This window comes from Typopeltis vanoorti, chromosome 1 (genome assembly GCF_054136105.1).
Source record: "Typopeltis vanoorti isolate ZY-2024b chromosome 1, IOZ_Tvanoo_1.0, whole genome shotgun sequence".
NCBI lineage: Eukaryota > Metazoa > Arthropoda > Arachnida > Uropygi > Thelyphonidae > Typopeltis > Typopeltis vanoorti.
Window position 1 is genome coordinate 133,355,597 of NC_143549.1, and position 19,588 is coordinate 133,375,184.

Genomic DNA, 19,588 nt, shown 5'->3' on the forward strand with positions numbered 1-19,588 from the left:
CAGATGTTATATTTGTGAGGTAATTAAATTCTAACTGATTTTTTTAAAAAAAAAACATTTCACCCGAATGATTATTTTTGAAATAGAATGAAAACAATCAGAAGTAATCATAACCATATTTATAACACTGAATTGATAATTTCCCCCTCCTAAAACAGGAGAATTTTAATGCATGTTAATAAGACAGCACAGTTTCTGCTGATACTGCATAATATTTAAGTAGTCAACTGATTTGTTAATATTGTTAAATATACTTTAATACACTTCATAAGTCTAAGTATGCACAAAATTTTATAAACATTTTATAATCACATGAAATATGAATAATAATTTAAAAAAAAAACGAAATCTAACAAACTGATATGATAACAGAGTTGTGATATGCTTTTCATGCTCCACGGGTGAGAAGAATTAATGTTGTAGAAGTGATCTATAATTATTACACTTTCCAAAAGTGGCTTCACATTTATTGTGGAATTTTTTTTATTTTTAACCAGTTCATTATAAATAAGTGAATCAGATATAGCAAGACTACTGTATAACTGAAGAAAGAGTGCATACTATTATAATCAGCATCCCCTATACAGGTAAGTTTAGTGTTTTAATGCAAACATGTCAACTTTATTGACAAGGAAGAGAAGCTGTTTCAGTTTCTTATGAACCACATACAAATTAAGATAAGAATTACTTGTGACAGAAAATGAAATGAGCAAGCTTGTTATACACTGAATCTTTATTCATCTAATTTGTATTGTCTGCAACATGGCGCCAGTGTACTACAGTCAATTCTCAGTATCATGAATTTCCTTAGCATAACACTGATGCTCTGATGATTTGGCTGGGCCTTCTCAGTAGTTTGTTATAGTGAGTTCATTACAGTGGTTTGCTTTTTTTTTTTTTTTTTTTTTTTTTTTTTTTTTTTTTTTTTTTTTAAAGTCCACTTATATTTTTGGAAACTACACAAATATAAAAATGTTACACACATTTTCTTTTCCAGGCTTACAGACTGGCTCTAAAGGCTTCGAAGATCAGGTATGGCTGGCAGCATGGTTTAAAGACACCTCTTTTAATGCAACAAAGTATTTGTGAGACTACATGCCTTTTTTCAGATTCTCAATGTTTCTGATACTATTATTACGTTAAATTAAATTCTTTTATAAAACTTCCAACTGACCTAAGTAGAATTTTAACTAAGTAATATTGTAATTTATTAAAAGCTATGTATATTCACACAAAATTCTTAAAGCCAATATGAATCATTTTCACAGCACCATTCTTATTAGGGTATCTATATACAGTGATTTAATTTTGTTTCTCAGAACGATCATGCTTAAATACATAAGAACGAATACCTAGATATTATTGATCTTGTAATTCTTATATCTAAAATGCTCAATGAAAGTGAAAACAAATCTTTTGTGTAAATGATTCAAGGAACAAAACAACTGTCAGATTAATTTAAAAAAGAAAAAAAAATTGAAGTAATCTTTATTACAGTTCATTAGCTGCTTATTATGATTTGTGTTATTTATAGGTAATAAAATACTCAGAAAAACAATCTTAATAACTAGTAACAATGTTTGTTCAACTCAATAATGCTCACAACTTAACAGAAAAACTGCAGCATACTTCATCACAGTATCATCTGTTTATTACCTGGACTCATTAACTTACATCAATGAGGTTTATAAAAACAGCTGATGATCACAATTTTTAAATGGAACAGTGCTCCTTTTATGTACAATGATTTTTTTTTCTCCAAAAGACCATGATAACATGGTACTTACAGAAAAATAACGTAGGTGATACAGCTAGCATCTGTTTCTCTGCACTACCACATGTGGTGGCAGGCCAACATTATTTTATGGAACAATCTGTTGCAAAATGAACTCTAAAACAAACTTCTGGAAATGATTAGCACGCCACAGTCTTTAGTATTCCACCTTTTTCTGCTGGTTCTATGTTCACCTTGTGATCAAAACGGTAAGAAGGCAGACTGGCATGCACCTTGGTATCTCCTGCATGGGGGCTATGGGGTAACTGGGAGAATGCCATACATACACAAACCTCTGCCAGTAGAGAGGCAACTGGCAAGTCATTGCACAGATGAATCTCTACAGTTAAGAACTGTGTGTACATCTCTTCAAAGCACACTAATTTACATGCCACTTCTTTAAGTCATTTTTGGCTAAACTGGGTTATCCTCTTCTTTCTCTCCTGGGGTATGTACACAAACCAGGAGAGATGAATGATTGAGCAGTTAATTCATGGCAAAATACCGTGGCTGAGTGCACACAGCATTACTCTGGGAAACTAGAAATTGGATGCATATTATGGGACTTAATAGCCCAAATGGGGCAACACATTCTATGAGATGAGTATACACATACACACATGCACAATGGGGCAAGCACACCAACAGGACTTTATTTTTTTCATTTCTTTGTCCTCAAAATCACAAGATGACTTAGCCGTGGAAACTCATTATCAGGAGAGATGTGAATTGTTAAATGATTAAGATGACTGTCCCATTTATGCTTCAGGTCAAGCTCATTAGAATGGGGAAACAAAGGCTACTTGTACTCTTTCAGGTAATGATTCACAGGCCATACCCAAGCCATCCCAAAATATAACAGTTCAATTTAAAAAAGAACATTCAAAAACAGGGTCCCTTTTTTTAATCCTGTAGCAAGCTCTAAGAAAGCAGTGTCTCTGAGGACACATACACAACAGCTGCACTAAACACACAAAATACAAAGCAAGTAAATCAACTGTTTCCATTTTTTAACAGTCAAAAATGCCCCCCCTCCCAACAAATATATACAGCTGACTGGACAAAAACAGATTCTATTATTAATAAATACTGCAGAGCAGAGTAGCAAACAGACCTGCAAGTGGTAACCAGAATTAAAGACACAGGAGTAAAAACAGAAGACAGGTGGAGGGCATCAAGGCAAGATCACACTATAATAAGCCAGTGTCCATTTATTGACTCCGATGAGTCAAACGGTAATTGGGATTCATAGACCATCCAGCTTCCATGTACCACAGCCAAACTCTGTTTTACTGAATGCAAATGCTAGCGACGACCACCTCTACCTCCTCTATTATCACCTCGTCCAGTACCTTGCATGCCACCCATTCCTCCTCTTCCACCCCCACGACCACCTCCCATTCCTCCTCTTCCCATCATACTGCCTCTTCCCATGTTCATGCGTCCATCACTGCCACCTGGACGTGGATCTCTAAGTTTTGTCTTCTTCTCTTCAACATTTAGACGATGGTTGTTGTAAATTATTGGCTGGGGAATAAAAAGATTATATATATAAATGAAAAGAAACTATTGAACAATAATTTATAATAAATGTATTTATAGAAGCTTAAAACAATTACAATACAGTTGATTCACTATGGCAAACACTGTTATATCAAACTGATGAAAAGTCCTGACCAAAGTCCCACGGGTATACATTATGATAAAAGAAATTCTCTATAACATAAGATAGACATTATAATAATCTGTGGTCCTTATGAGTTTGCTATAGCAAGAATAAACTGCACATTATTAATAAAAACAAATACCTGCTAATACATTTTAGTTGGTCATGCATAATACTTTGGCAACTAAGAGCAAAAGAGCATTCCCAGTTAACTATATATTTCTGTACTCATTTGTATCTATGTGAGTAGCACACTACGTGAATTAAACATCAGTAAGCATAATAAATGCTCTATTCAGCAAGGAATGTTAAAGCGAATGTCAGTTGACTTTCAAAGTCCTGCAGACACAACTCTTGTGTCAGAATTATCTTGAATGGGTAGAAATGCAGAATCTTAGATAGAATTTTCCAGACAGTTGTGTAAAGCATATCTATGTACCTTGATACAGCATGTGCACTGCAGGAACCAACACTGTTATTCATGGCCTGCTCCACAAAGGCAGTAGCAACTTCATTCACTTGTTGTGAACTGATTTTTTACAACCTTTGTAAGGTCTAATTCTCAATAATCTTGCTTCTTCAAAATGACTAATCTTTGTCGCAGAGCACACAGTGGACCTTGTCAGCATTTGTTCAGGCGATAAAATTCGCCGTGCAGCAACAGCATTGCAATTGTTTAGATAGTACAGTTTCATGAGTAAAGCATGTTGGGACAAGGCTAGTGCCATCACTGTGGACAGTAATAACTAGAATGAAGGGAAAAATCATGTGTCCATCTTTTTAAACTCTCTCGGTACCTGCCAAGTTACACGATATGCAAACTCCATGCATTTGGTGCTTACAATGCCCCATTCACGAATTTTAGAACTACTTCTTTTTCCTCAGATATCACTTCTGCATGACACACAATGTATTTCTGCAAAGTTTCACAGCATTTGGATCACTGGATGACACTCTACAAGGCCTTAAACAAGAATACTTTAATTATGATCATCCTGTATGGATGCAATGGACAAAACATTAGATAACGAGTGATGGGAATTTGACAATCGCATCCCACAGTGCAGAGTGAAACATACCCATACCAAATGCAGACATCGGGGCTTCTCAACAGGGTATCGCAATTGACAAATACATGTAAATGTGCGACTTAGTGACTCTGATCATGGACGTATTATCGGTGCAAGACAGTTACGTCATTCAATCACATAAGTGGTAAGAATTCTGGGTTTCTTGAGGGCAAACTGTATCAAGGTCTACTGCAAGTATACCATAAATGGATGTACCAACACCCGGCAAGCAAGTCATGGTGCCATTGATGACCAGGGTTGATATACTGTCCAGGTTTGTAGAGCCAGCTGCCAGGCAATGGCAGCACAAATCACACCCAGTTTCAATGTCAGAGGTCCAAGCAGCATCAACGAGTGAACAGTACAGCATACCATGGGCTATGGGAGTCGACTCACTAATCGTGTATCACAGTTGACAGCCCATCGTTGGGTGTTGCGCCTTGCCTGGTGTCAGGACCATCAAAACTGAACCTCTGCATAGTGGACAAGAATCATGTGATCTGATGAAACCTGTTATCAGTTGTACCGAGCTGACAGGAGGGTGGATGGTGTGAGTGGGATGTCAACAGCATGAGGCTATGGCCCTGTTGTGTAGGTTGGTTCCTTAGTGTTTTGAGAGGTCCTTAAATGCTGTGAGCTACCAGAATGTGCTGGCTGATCACCTACACACACACTTTCATGGCCTTTGCACATCCTGCAGCCAAAGGCCTGTTGCAGCAGGACAATTTGGCATCCTAACAGGTCATAACTACCCAGGCATTGGATTCAGACCAAATAGAGGCTGTAAAGATTAGATTTTCACTTTACGACAAATAGTTGAGAAAACACGGGAATATAACAAAGATCTGTAATTAAGTTTTGTCATCATCATCATCAAATTCCTGCCATGTACCCTCAAGGGGTGTACAGGATATGATAGTACTACATGAAAAATTTACATCATTACTAACTTCCTAACTACAATTTTCCTCCAAATCAGTCTGTTACTTGTTAAGACTCCAACATTATCAGATCTTATATTTCTATCGTTTAAGGCACATTGTACCGTATCAATCCACCTACATCTTAATCTTCCTCTGGGTCTTTCTCCTGCCAACCTGACAGAAATCAGATGTTTTGCTAATCTTTCCTCTCCCAATCTGTTTTAGTAACCATATCACCTGAGATTAGCTCTGCTAACACATTCCTGGATGCTGACAATGTCAAGTTCTTTCCTAATATCCTCATTTTTAATATGATACTGCCATTGATACCATCTATTCACGCCGCTAATCTTTCTTGGGACTCTCATACCTGCTGTCACTAGTATTTGGTCAGTGTTTTACTTCTGACCCAGCTCTCAGATCCATAAGTTAAAACTGGTTTGAACACTGTCTTGTATACAGCTAATTTCTCTCTTATTCCATATGAATTTATTCAATCGACTTCCTACCATAACAGCTTTGTTGATTCTGTTGTTTATTTCCATATTTAATTTACCATCTTCACTAAAAATCGTGCCTATGTAGCTGAAATGTTTTACTTGTTCTACAGGTTCCCCGTTCACAACACAGTTGACATTTTCAACAATTCTACCTATTTTCATTTTCTTTTGTCTTTTTAATGCTGCCCTTCATACCATATCCATTACAACAGTTATTCAATTTAGTCAGAGAATCTTGCAGACTTGTAGCAGATTTATTTAGAAGTATAACATCATCCGCATAAAGCAAAGAGCTGACATTAACATCTCCAATTTTGATATCATGTTTAATACCACTTTCCTTCATAATGTGATCCATTATGAAGGAAAGTGGTATTAAAAAATTAAAATGAATAACAGAGGGGATAATATACATACTTGTCTTACACCAGATTTAACATTAAACCATCTTCCTGTACTTCCTTCAATTCTAACTGCTGACTTACAACTCAAATAAAGACTAAGTATTGCTTGATATAATGCCCCATTGACACCATATAACTGCAGCGTATTGAATAGCTTCTCTCTTGGCACCTTGTCATATGCCTTTTCAAAATCGACAAAACTTAAATACAGATCTTTGTTATATTCCCATGCTTTCTCAACTATTTGTCGTAAAGTGAAGATCTGATCCTGACAGCCTCTATTTGGCCTGAATCCAGCTTGTTCTTCACCAAGCTTTTCTTCCACAATTCTTCTCAACCGTTTCTCAAGTATACTTGCATAGATCTTGCCAGGAACACTCAGTAGGGAAATACCTCTGTAATTCTCACATTCAGTTTTATTTCCCTTTTTATATATGGGTACTATGAGAGCTCTACTCCAATCATCGGGAATTCGTCCCTCAGTCCAGGCTTTCTGAACTATGCAGTGCAGCCGCTGTAAGACTCTTATACCACCATACTTCAGCTTTTCTGGTCGAATATCATCTACTCCTGCTGCCTTTCCACATTTCAAACCTTTGATGGCTTTTTCTACTTCAAGTATGGATATGTATTCCTGACTACATGCTTGGTCAGTGTTTTTTACACTGTGCTGTCATCAATGCTTGTTTCATTTAGCAGTTTTTCGAAGTAATTACTCCATACTTCAAAGATATCTTTTTCTCCCGTTTTCATGTCACCTTTATCATTTCCAATTCCTTTTACAGAACTCTTTCCTCCATTTCGAAGCTTCTTCAACAACCACCTTCTTGATATTTATTTTCTATGTTCTTGCCAAAGTCGTCTCATGACTTTTGTTTAGCTAGTTTTACACTGTTTAGCTTTCTTACATTTGTCTCTATATTCTCTAAGAGCACAAGCTGACTTATTTGCCAGGAAATTTTGATATGCTTTCTTCTTTTCCTTCACCGCCTCTTTAACTTCCTGTGTCCACCACGGAGTTCTAAGTTTTCTATCCTTGCAGACAACTTCACCATATGGCTCTCTAACTGAATCAATCAGGGTTTTCTTCAAAGCTTACCACTGAATCTCCAAGGTTTGGTTCCTGTTCTCAAACTCTTTAATTTTTTTTTTCCAATAATCTTTCTGTATTTTAGTCTACAGTTCACAACTGAGAGATGCTCAACTTTCAATCGCTTTAAAACTTTCTTAAATGTCATTGTTTTCGATATGAAATTCAATTTTATCCTGCTCAAGACTAAATAGTGATCGCTTCCAATTTCAAATCCTCTGTACACACTGGTGTCCTGCACCAGGGAGAAAAAAATCACTATCAACAATAACATAGTCAATGAGACTTATCTTATTCCTTGCCTCTTCTCTCCATGTGAATTTGTGCACATTTTTATGTTGGAACATGGTGTTAGTAATATCCAATCCATGTCCTGAGCAGAAATCCAACAGATATTTGCCATTATTATTAGCTTTGCTCTTTTCTCCAAATTTTCCCAAAATATTTTTGGGAAAATTTGGATTATGTCTCACAATCATTTCCTACTCTGCTATTTGGATCCCCAACAAGGACCAACTTTTCCTTTTTCATTGTGTCAGTTGCCTTTTCTAAACCCTCAAAAAATTCCTCCACTTGTACCTTAGTAAAACCTTAGGCACAAATAAGTCTCATTGTCCAGTTCCCCATTCTCATATTTGCCCACATTACTCTACTTGAGACTGCCTGCCATTCAAGAAGATTAGCCTCGTATTTAGTGTTAAATACTATGGCAACTCCTTCTTTTCCTTGATTGTCATTGCCTGAATATAACATTTTGTATTTATTGCTCAGAAAGATCTCACCAGTTTTTGTCTTTTTTGTTTCAGTCACCCCTATTATATCAATTTGGTACTTATCTAGTTGATAGTACTGATCTTTAACTCTGGTGATGTTAAGTTGGGGTGTGTTTTCAGATTTGTTCCAGTAGCTGACTTTTTGCTGTTCGCCCTAGTTCCCTGGCAAAACCAACGGGGGGGGGGCTTTGTTTGACCAGGTTTTTAAGTTTTGTAGATCTGGAAAAGTTATTCCAAATGCTACAGTTGTATGGTGTCGATGGTCAAGCAATACTTAGTCTCTATTTGAGTTGTAAGTCAGCAGTTAGAATTGAAGTACAGGAAGATGGTTTAATGTTAAATCTGGTGCCAGACAAGAATGTACATTATTCTGAAATCAAAATTGGAGATGCTAATCCCAACTATTTACTTTATGTAAATGATATTATACTTCTAAATAAATCTAGTACAAGTCTGAAGATTCCCTGACTAAACAGAATAACTGTTGTAATAGATTTGGTATGAAAGTCAGCAATAACAGGACAAAGGCAATGAAAATAGGCAGAAGCATTGAAAATAACTGCATTGCGAATGGAAGAGAACCTGTAGAACAAGTAAAACATTTCAGCTACTTAGTCATGATTTTTAGTGAGAATGGTAAATTAAATATGGAAATAGACAACAGAATCAACAAAGCTGGTATGGTAGGAAGTCAACTGAATTCCAAACATACCAGCTTTGTTGTAAATTTAAATGGAATAAGACAGAAATTAGTCAAAACACTAACTTAGCTATATACAAGACAGTGTTCAAACCAATTTTAACTTATGGATCTGAGAGCTGGGTTAGAAATAAAATACTTGACCAAAGACTAGAGACTGCAATATGAGAGTCCTGAGAAAGATTATGGACATGAACAGATGATGGCATCAATAGCAATATCATATTAAAAAGGAGGATATTAGAAAAGAACTTGACATTGTCATCATCCAGGAATGCGTTAGCAGAACTAATCTCAGGTGGTATGTCACTTAAACAGAATGGAAAGGAAAGATTAGCAAAACAAGTGGTCTCTGCCAGGTTGGCAGGAAAAAGACCCAGAGGAGGACCAAGATATAGGCAGATTGATACAGTAAAAAAGTGCCTTAGAAGATAGAAATATAAGATCTGATAATGTTGGAAGTCATGACAGGTAACAGATTGATTTGGAGGAAAATTGTACATAGAAAGTTAGTAATGATGTAATTTCTTCATGTAGTACTATCGTATCCTGTACATATCAGGAATATGAGGAGGATGATAATGATGAGATTCAGATTTGTTTAGAAGCACATTATCAACTGCATAAAACAAGGAATTACTTATCTCCAATTCTGCCACTTTCTTTCATAATATGATCCATACAAAGGATGTTGATAGTGCAGCAGTGCAACCGTGTTACACCCAACCACATTTCATTACTTCCTTCAATTCAAACATTACAACTTAAATACACACTATGTATTGCTTTGTATAATGTTCCAAACAGCTTTTCTAAATCTACAAAACTTAAGCATAATTCCTTGTTATATTCCCAAAATTTCTCAACTATTTGTCATTACAGCCTCTGGTCTCAAACAGCTCATCTCGAAGTTTGTCTTTGCTTCTCAAGTATGCTTGTGAACAAAATCTTACCTGGAACATTTGAGAAATTGCCGTTATCCCCACATTATTTTGTGGGGAGATAACAGCAATTATAGATAGAAACTGAGCTCTACTCCATTCATTTCCTCCTTTCTTTTATTCCTCTTGCCCACACACACACAGTAATAGTGTGCTATAGGTTTTGCGAACTTTTATGTGTGGACCAGATATATATACATATATATACACAGTTGACCCTTGAACAATGCAGGGATTAGGAACGCAGAACTGTCGACTCCCCAAAAACGTAACTACTAATAGCCCACTGTTGACCAGAAACAGTTGTAATTCATGTTCGGGATGATCCCAGACTGCAAATACGTTGTCGACATATCTTAACCAAATTTTTGGTTTGGGTTCAAAAGTGAATATTTTTTCTTCCAAGGTGTTCTAGAAACAAGTTTGCTAGGTTTGGTGATAAAGGAGATCCCATTGCTGTTCCTTCTTCTTGCTTGTAAATTTGACCTTTCCAGGTGAAGTAACCTGATGCAATAACAAACTTGAACAATTCAACTATATCAGATGGAAATTTTTGAGTTAGTAATTCTATTGTTTCTTTATGGGGAATGTTTGTGAAGAGGGAGACAATGTCAAAGCTGATTAACAAGTCAGTTTTTGATAGTTGAATGTCTTTAATTTTTGATTGAAGAGATTGAGTGGCCTACGTGAGGGCGGAGAAGGTTAGATAAAAATCTTGATAACTTGTAAGTTGGACTGCTGATACAGTCTACGACAGGGCTAAGTAGAACATTAGTTTTGTGTAGCTTAGGTAAGCCATAAATTCTAGGATATATTCTGGGATCACCCCGAACATGAATTACAACTGTTTCTAGATAAAATTAACCTTCTTCATCATCGCATCAACTTTACGTTAGAAAAAGAATCTCCACATGGCATCCCCTTTTTGGATTTACACATTCAAAGAAAAGAAGACGGTTCCATCTCCACGTCCGTCTTTCGCAAGCCTACATTCTCAGGTCACTACATTCACAATTCTTCCGCTCATCATCCATCTCAGAAATCTGGCATTATTAAATCACTGGTTTCCAGAGCACACAAATTCTGCTCCTCTGAAGAATCTTTAAACCAGGAATTAGAAGTAATCAAAAATACAGCCATCCTAAATGGATATAATCCGTAAACAACTCAAAAAATCAAGTCACTTCTCCACACATCAAACCAGACAGGAAGAAGTCCATAGGATTCCGTCAAAGGCATCTCCGAACATCTTTCTAAAATTATGAAGAAATACAATTTTGCCACTTCTTACAAACCTATCAACCAAATTTACAACTTGTTACCTTCTCCTAAAGACAAACTCTCACTTTTGATGGTGCCTGGCATTTATGAAATTCCATGCTCATGCAAATTGTCTTACTTTGAACAGACAGGTAGGTCTGTTCAGAAACGCATCTCGGAACATCAAGACCACATTTGTCTCTTTAAACCGCAAAAATCTCTTCTCTCAACACAGAATTGAAAATCCAAACCATAGGATCCATTGGGAAAAGTCTAAACTTTTACACAGATCTTTATATAAACATGAACGTTTATACAAAGAAAGTTCTGAAGCCTACACAGACCAAACTTAAACCGCAATGACGTTCGTACTATTCCTAAAGTATGGGAAATTGTCATACAAAATTGTGTTAAATAATAATTATTATTATTTTATTTTTTGTAACACGTTACGCACGTTTAATAAGTTTCTATTGTAATCATGCGCCCTAACTGTATGTTATTCCTATTATTGTTTTAAACTACTGTACTGATGATGTCCTAAGATACTTAGGTTGAAATATTTACAATTAAATAATTTTCACTGTGGTTAATATGTGTGTTTTTTTTTTATTATGATCGCACCACAGGTTTCATTATTTAAAAAAGGTAGCTTTGACTAGACAAGCAAGCATCAGCCTTTGATACACAAAGCAAAGCTCAATTATTGCCACGCACGCTTAAGACAGAAGTCTTCTGTCTACAAAAATAAAAGCCTAAACGGAATGCTTATAAATGCATGTATTTATTAACAAATAAATATTACTTCTTTCTCAATGCATGAGCTTGCGCAGCAAGCATAGAGAATTCGCCACTGAATACTGTACTGTATTTATCGATACCATAAATTTGAATCATCTGTTTACAAGATGAATTGTCTGTCGGTATCTACATCAATATTGTCTTATATGATACAAAACACTATAGATGTTATATGTATTGCTAACACAAGACATGAAAAAATTAAAAGATAATGTGAAAAAGAAATTCATATTTATTTAAAAGTATAACGATTCTTGCATTGATAACAAAGCAGCAATAAGAATGCTTTATGGTAGCCTAGCCTATACACTAATGAATCATTATAAAATTTTATCTTATGCTAATTAAATTTAATTAGCAAATTAATTTTATGCAGTTGTGATTTAATGCTGCATCTTTATATTTGTTTACATTTCTCTGGACTGCGAATGGTGGCATGTACGGTCTATAAGCGTGTAAATTTTGATAAATTTTAAATTTTTATAATAGATTGGAATATATTTTATGGTAGTAAATGATAAAACAGTATCTACATATATTTTATTCATTCATGACATACCTAACTTTTTCTAATTTTTTTTAAATATTTCTAGGCTACATGGTTTGTCTGAGAGTTTTTTTCAAACTGTCGCATATCTTCAAAAAAATTTCCAACATATTTATTGAAAAAAACCAGAGCAGTTCAAACTAGTGTTGTTCCAGGGTCAATTGTGTGTGAGTATTAATAAAAAAAAAAAAAATGGAATTTGACCTTAGTCTTCTGAATAATGAAGTGCAACTACTGCCACTTTTATACCTCCATATTTGAGAATTTGTCAAATATCATCAGCTTCAGTCTTTCACATATTAGGCATTCAATAGCTTTTTCTACCTCAGGGATCGAATAAGTACTCTTGAATGCATCCCATATATTTCCCTACACTGCTTCACGTTGGAGGCTTAATGGATTTTTTACAACACTCAAAAAAAAAAAGAATTAAATTAGAATTTAATACTTCCTATATTTCGTCCTAGTCACTAGGACATCTGTGGGGATTACAAAAACAATTAATGTAACATATACACAAATAACAAACAATACTAAGCCCAACCATGTGGGTGACACTAAAGTCCTATCTAGGTAGAGCACCCTCTAAGGGCAGTAGTAGGTGGCCTGGAATGTAAGGTGGGAACTCTGGTGATGAGTGTTTCCCAAATCTTCGGAAGCTTAATGCAACCGTATTTATTGAGATTTGGTTGGTTTTTGAGAGCTGCTGCTACTTCTAAGAAAGGTCTCTCTTTCTTCCATGATACCCTGTGGGTGGTGTCCAAAACATGGTCAGCCAAGCCTGAATGGCCATAGTTGTGTTTGAAGATGTAAGACTTGTGTTCCTCTAGACGGATGGATGCTGATCTGCCTGTCTATCCAAAGTATGCCAGCTTACAGGAACAGGGTACTTTGTAAACTCCAGGCAGAGAGAGAGGAGGGAGCTGATCTTTCGTAGAACGGATAAGGGTAGCAAGTTTAAGGTGGGGCTTATATGCTGTGTGTAGGTTGTACTGTTTTAGTATCTTGGCTATTTTTTCGGATGTGCCACGGATGTAGCATATGGTGATGGCATTTTTAAAATCTTGTTGACGAGAAGGATGGGGAATGGGGGAGGAGTTGATTATTTTTTTGATACTATGATCGCTGTAGCCATTGGAGAGGAAAATGCTGTGTATGTGGTTAGTTCCTCTCCAATGGCTACAGCGATCACAGTATCAAAAAAATAATCAACTCCTCCCCCATTCCCCGTCCTTCTCGTCAACAAGATTTTAAAAATGCCATCACCATACCCTACATCCGTGGCACATCCGAAAAAATAGCCAAGATACTAAAACAGTACAACCTACACACAGCATATAAGCCCCACCGCAAACTTGCTACCCTTATCCGTTCTACGAAAGATCAGCTCCCTCCTCTCTCTCTGCCTGGAGTTTACAAAGTACCCTGTTCCTGTTAAGCTGGCATACCTTGGACAGACAGGCAGATCAGCATCCATCCGTCTAGAGGAACACAAGTCTTACATCTTCAAACACAACTATGGCCATTCAGGCTTGGCTGACCATGTTTTGGACACCACCCACAGGGTATCATGGAAGAAAACCACCATGCTCCACCACAGCAAATTCAAGAAAGAGAGACTTTTCTTAGAAGCAGCAGCAGCTCTCAAAAACCAACCAAATCTCAATAAATACGGTTGCATTAAGCTTCCGAAGATTTGGGAAACACTCATCACCAGAGTTCCCACCTTACATTCCAGGCCACCTAACTACTGCCCTTAGAGGGTGCTCTACCTAGATAGGACTTTAGTGTCACCCACGTGGTTGGGCTTAGTATTGTTTGTTATTTGTGTATATGCTACATTAATTGTTTTTGTAATCCCCGTAGATGTCCTAGTGACTAGGACGAAATATAGGAAGTATTAAATTCTAATTTAATTCTTTTTGAGTGTTGTAAAAAATCCATTAAGCCTCCAACATGATGTCCTCACAGCACTTAAGCCTCTACACGTATCCTACACTGCTTCTTTCATTTGTTTCAAAATAATTACTCCAGATATCCATCTTGATGGTCGGCCTGTGGAAGTGATGACTGAGGAACATGTCTGTTGTTGAGGAGGAACTGCTCAATGACAAAACGGCTGAAGATCAAAGAAATCTCAGCAAGGTTGGGGTTTTCTATAACAACCATCTTTTGCATCATTCACAAGAAGCTTCACATGATGAAGGTTAGTGCAAAGTGGGTGCCCCGACTTCTGTCTTTAATTCAGAAGGAACATCATCGCACTAGTTTTTATTAGTTTTGCCAAGGGAATTGGAGAGAAGTGCTGGAATCCATTGTCACTGGGGATGAAACCCCGGTCCTTTTATTATGATCTTCTTTCCAAAAGGGAATCTATGGGGTGGCACAAACCAGGTGAAGCATGCCGAGGAAAGCCAAGGTCACTCACTCCACGAAGAAGATCATGGCAACAATCTTTTGGGATTGCTAGGGAATTCTCTTGATTGACTTTCAAGGAAAGGAATACCACCTAAATGTAAAATATTATGCTTCACTCCTGCACAAACTGTGTGATGCTATAAAGGAGGAGACGAAGAATGCCAAGTCATGGTGTTCACCTGCTTCACAACAACGCTCCAATCCATGCAGCTATTGTTGTGAAGGCTGCAGTGAAGGACTGTGGCTTCCAGGAGATTGAACATCCATCCTACAGCCCAGATATAGCACCCAGTGACTACTGCCTTTTCTCGAAACTGAAGAAAATTTGCAGATGACAATGAGGTGCAAGATGCAGTTTTGGGCCATTTTGTAGACAGAAGTACAGACTATTTTTTCAGGAGCATAGAAAAGTTAATTCAAAGATGTGAAAGTGTGTTGAAGTAAAGGGAGATTATATTGAAAAGTGACTTTCTTTCTATTACCTTTAAAAGTTAGTCAGGCCAGAAACTGATGTATATAATCTTTTTGTTCAACATAGTATGAGTAATGACTAATTCATGTACTGAACAGAAATCCAACAGATATTTAACATTATTAACCTTTTCTTCTCTAAATTTTTCCAAAATATTTCTAATATATTTGGAATTCATTCCCTACTTTGCTGTTTAGATTTCCAGCAAAAACTAGTTTTTTTTTTTTTTTTGGTCAACTGTCTTCAATCACTCTAAAACCCTTTACTTTTTTGCCGAACAGAACATTCTGTGGGACCATAGAAACAAATGAGTCTATAATTTCCCAATTTAGTTATTCACATGTAATCACTCTGCCAACTCTGGGAAATATCACTCTATTCAAAATTGCTTGCCATTTAAAACGTCCACCTTGTGTTTAATATTTCATACCATAAGCAGCCCTTGCTTTTTCTTCATTACTACTTGCTGAATATAACATCTATAGTTATTTAAAAGAATCTCACCTGTGTGTCTTTTTTTTTTGTCTTAGCAACACTAATTATGTTGACATGACATTCTATAATCCCTCCACAAACTTTTGGATTCCCTCCCACCACCACCACACACTAATGATTCTTCCATTAATGGTGCCTGTCTTCAAATCAGCATCAAGCAGTTTCAACAACTGGCTTTTCATTGTTTGCCTTTCATGGTGAAAACAAGGCTTGTTTAACTGGCCAATGCTTCAGCTGTTATGACATTTTTTCATGTTGTACCAGCATATATAATGTTGGTACAACATGAAACAGCAGTATTTTGAAAGGCATGTAATTAAAATATCAGATTATTAACTAGTATAACTTATGTATGTGTTCAATAATCACTGGCAAACAGATGCAGTAAAACTCCGTTTTTACGTTCCCGCAATTTACGTTGGTCCCGTCATATGGCCTATTCTTATGATATATTGTTTTCCCGCCATTAACAACTTGATGTGGACATTATTTCCCCTGATTTGTGTTTTTTTTCTCGGGTGGCAATACTGATTTTCGAATCGATTTCTGCGGAAATCTGAGCATTTCTGTTGCCAGATGGATTGCTTTCGTTACTTGCACGCTTGCAGCGGTAATGTAGTGATGAGCGATACCGTGATTTTTCAATCACAGTACAAATTGATATTGCAGAATTTCTGCTATGTAATTTAGCATGTGAAAGTTGCGGTGGGGGATTTCCATGTTAGTAACATGGAGAAAAAAGACAGAAAATGTATTTCGGTAGAAGAAAAGATGGCAATTCTGCGACATGTAGCTTGGCATGCCGGAACACGTGCGCATTTAGCAAAAGATCTTGGACTCTCCATGTCCACTTTGAACACAATAATAATAAAAAGGTCAAGCATTAAACTCAATGCAAAGCAATCAGGTGCTGTAAAAAAAAAAAAAAAAAAAACAATTAAAGATTTTTTTAAATAGATAAATGTAAGTAATTGCAAATTCGTTTATTTTCAGTTATTAAATTTTGTAATCTAGTATGCAGACCCACATACTAGTAAGTCATCTTTTAGCTTTTTTTTAAATGTTTTTTTTTTTTACATTTTCCTGCTATTTACACTTTTTCCAATCAGTCCCCTGAAAAGTGTAAAAAAAGGGTTTTACTGTATCTCCAAAATGTTCAGAATATGACTTAATAAACTAAGCATAACCAATATTTGTTTATCAGCATTACTAATCAAATCACTGCTGTATATCAGAAGCATATTTTAATGTTATGCTTATGACATTCAGGAAATGTGAAATCATCCAAACACAACACTAACACTTTGTCAAGGCAAAAGAACCATGCTCATATCAAATGGTTCACACATCACGGTTGATGTGTAAAGTGTGCAAAGCAAAGAGCTTAGTAATTAATCTTATAAGTATTAGTCACTTACCCTTTTGTTTAATACTAGATTGGCTGAATCAGCTTCCTCAAAGACAACAAAGCCATAATTCTGCAAAATAATTATTTCACTGAGTATTAATGGGGATAAAAATTATGAATGATACACTATGAAGTTGCAGTATTATTAAAAAGAAACTATCCAATGAGATATTTATTTCATTTGTTCAATTTTATTTATTAAAGTACAAATTCTATTATCAAAAAAGATCCAAAATTATGGTCAATTCACTCAGGAAAGCAATCAAACATTTAAGAGACAGATACAATCAACTGACTATAGCAAACTGCCAAAAAACTCCTGACAAATCTCATTTGCTGAAGGAAATTCACTATAGAATATCTCCCATAACAATATCACTTTAGTCTCAACACGTTCATTATAACAGGAGGTTACTATACATAGAAAGAAGGCAGCATATTATTGTTCTGAAAGCCAATCAATTATTTAGACTTTCCTTCATGAAACAAAGCTGTTTTCATCATCATCATCATCAAATTCCTGCCATGTACCCTCAAGGGGTGTACAGGATATGACAGCACTACATGAAAAAATTACATCATTACTAACTTCCTATCTACAATTTTCCTCCAAATCAGTCTGTTACTTGTCAAGACTCCAACATTATCAGATCTTATATTTCTATCGTCTAAGGCACTTTGTACCGTATCAATCCACCTATATCTTGGTCTTCCTCTGGGTCGTTTTCCTGCCAACCTGACAGAGACCACTTGTTTTGCTAATCTTTCCTCTCCCATTCTATTTAAGTGACCATACTACCTGAGATTAGCTCTGCTAACGCATTCCTGGATGCTGACAATGTCAAGTTCTTTCCTAATATCCTCATTTTTAATATGATATTGCCATTGATGCCATCTGTTCATGCCTCTAATCTTTCTCAGGACTCTCATATCTGCGGTCTCTAGTCTTTGGTCAAGTGTTTTACTTCTGACCCAGCTCTCAGATCCATAAGTTAAAATTGGTTTGAACACAGTCTTGTATATATACAGCTAATTTAGTGTTCCGACTAATTTCTTTCTTATTCCATATGAATTTATTCAATTGACTTCCCACGATACCAGCTTTGCTGATTCTGTTGTCTATTTCTATATTTAGTTTACCATCTTCAGTAAAAATTGTGCCTAAGTAGCTGAAATGTTTTACTTGTTCCACGGGTTCTCCATTCACAACACAGTTGACATTTTCAATGATTCTGCCTATTTTCATTGTCTTTGTCTTTTTATTGCTGACCTTCATACCATATCTATTACAACAGCTATTCAATTTAGTCAGAGAATCTTGCAGACTTGTAGCGGATTTATTTAGAAGTATAACATCATCCGCATAAAGCAAAGAGCTGACATTAACATCTCCAATTTTGATATCAGGTTTAATACCACATTCCTTCATAATGTGATCCATATAGATAATGAATAACAGAGGGGATAATGTACATCCTTGTCTCACACCAGATTTAACATTAAACCATCTTCCTGTACTTCCTTCAATTCTAACTGCTGACTCACAACTCAAATAAAGACTAAGTATTGCTTGATATAATGCCCCATTGACACCATATAACTGCAGCGTATTGAATAGCTTCTCTCTTGGCACCTTGTCATATGCCTTTTCCAAATCGACAAAACTTAAATACAGATCTTTGTTATATTCCCATGCTTTCTCGACTACTTGTCGTAAAGTGAAGATCTGATCCTGACAGCCTCTATTTGGCCTGAATCCAGCTTGTTCTTCACCAAGCTTTTCTTCCACAATTCTTCTCAACCGTTTCTCAAGTATACTTGCATAGATCTTGCCAGGAACACTCAGTAGGGAAATACCTCTGTAATTCTCACATTCAGTTTTATTTCCCTTTTTATATATGGGTACTATGAGAGCTCTACTCCAATCATCGGGAATTCGTCCCTCTGTCCAGGCTTTCTGAACTATGCAGTGCAGCCACTGTAAGACTCTTATACCACCAGACTTCAACATTTCTGGTCGAATATCATCTACTCCTGCTGCCTTTCCACATTTCAAGCCTTTGATGGCTTTTTCTACTTCAAGTATGGATATGTATTCCTGACTGCATGCCTGGTCAGTGTTTTTTATCACTGTGCTGTCATCACTGCTTGTTTCATTTAGCAGTTTTTCAAAGTAATTACTCCATACTTCAAGGATATCTTTTTCTCCTGTTTTCATTTCACCTTTATCATCTCTAATTCCTTTTACAGCACTCTTTCCTCCATTCCTAAGCTTCTTCAACAACCTCCAGAATATTTTGCCACCTTCTTGATATTTATTTTCTATATTCTTGCCAAAGTCCTCCC

General features: G+C 36.2%; 1 protein-coding gene across 4 annotated transcripts in view; it reads right to left on the reverse strand.

Moving 5' to 3' along the window:
- Nucleotides 1-715: 715 nt before the first annotated feature.
- Nucleotides 716-19,588, reverse strand: part of rin (ras GTPase-activating protein-binding protein 2) — a 133,318-nt gene continuing 114,445 nt past the window's right edge. For all 4 annotated transcript variants that reach the window (XM_090399340.1, XM_090399346.1, XM_090399354.1 and 1 more), the window contains 2 exons: nt 17,253-17,312; nt 716-3,301 (listed from right to left, as the gene is read on the reverse strand). In XM_090399340.1, coding sequence (XP_090255466.1) covers nt 3,080-3,301; nt 17,253-17,312 — 282 coding nt within the window. In that variant the 3' untranslated portion in view covers nt 716-3,079. The remainder of the gene's footprint in view (nt 3,302-17,252; nt 17,313-19,588) is intronic.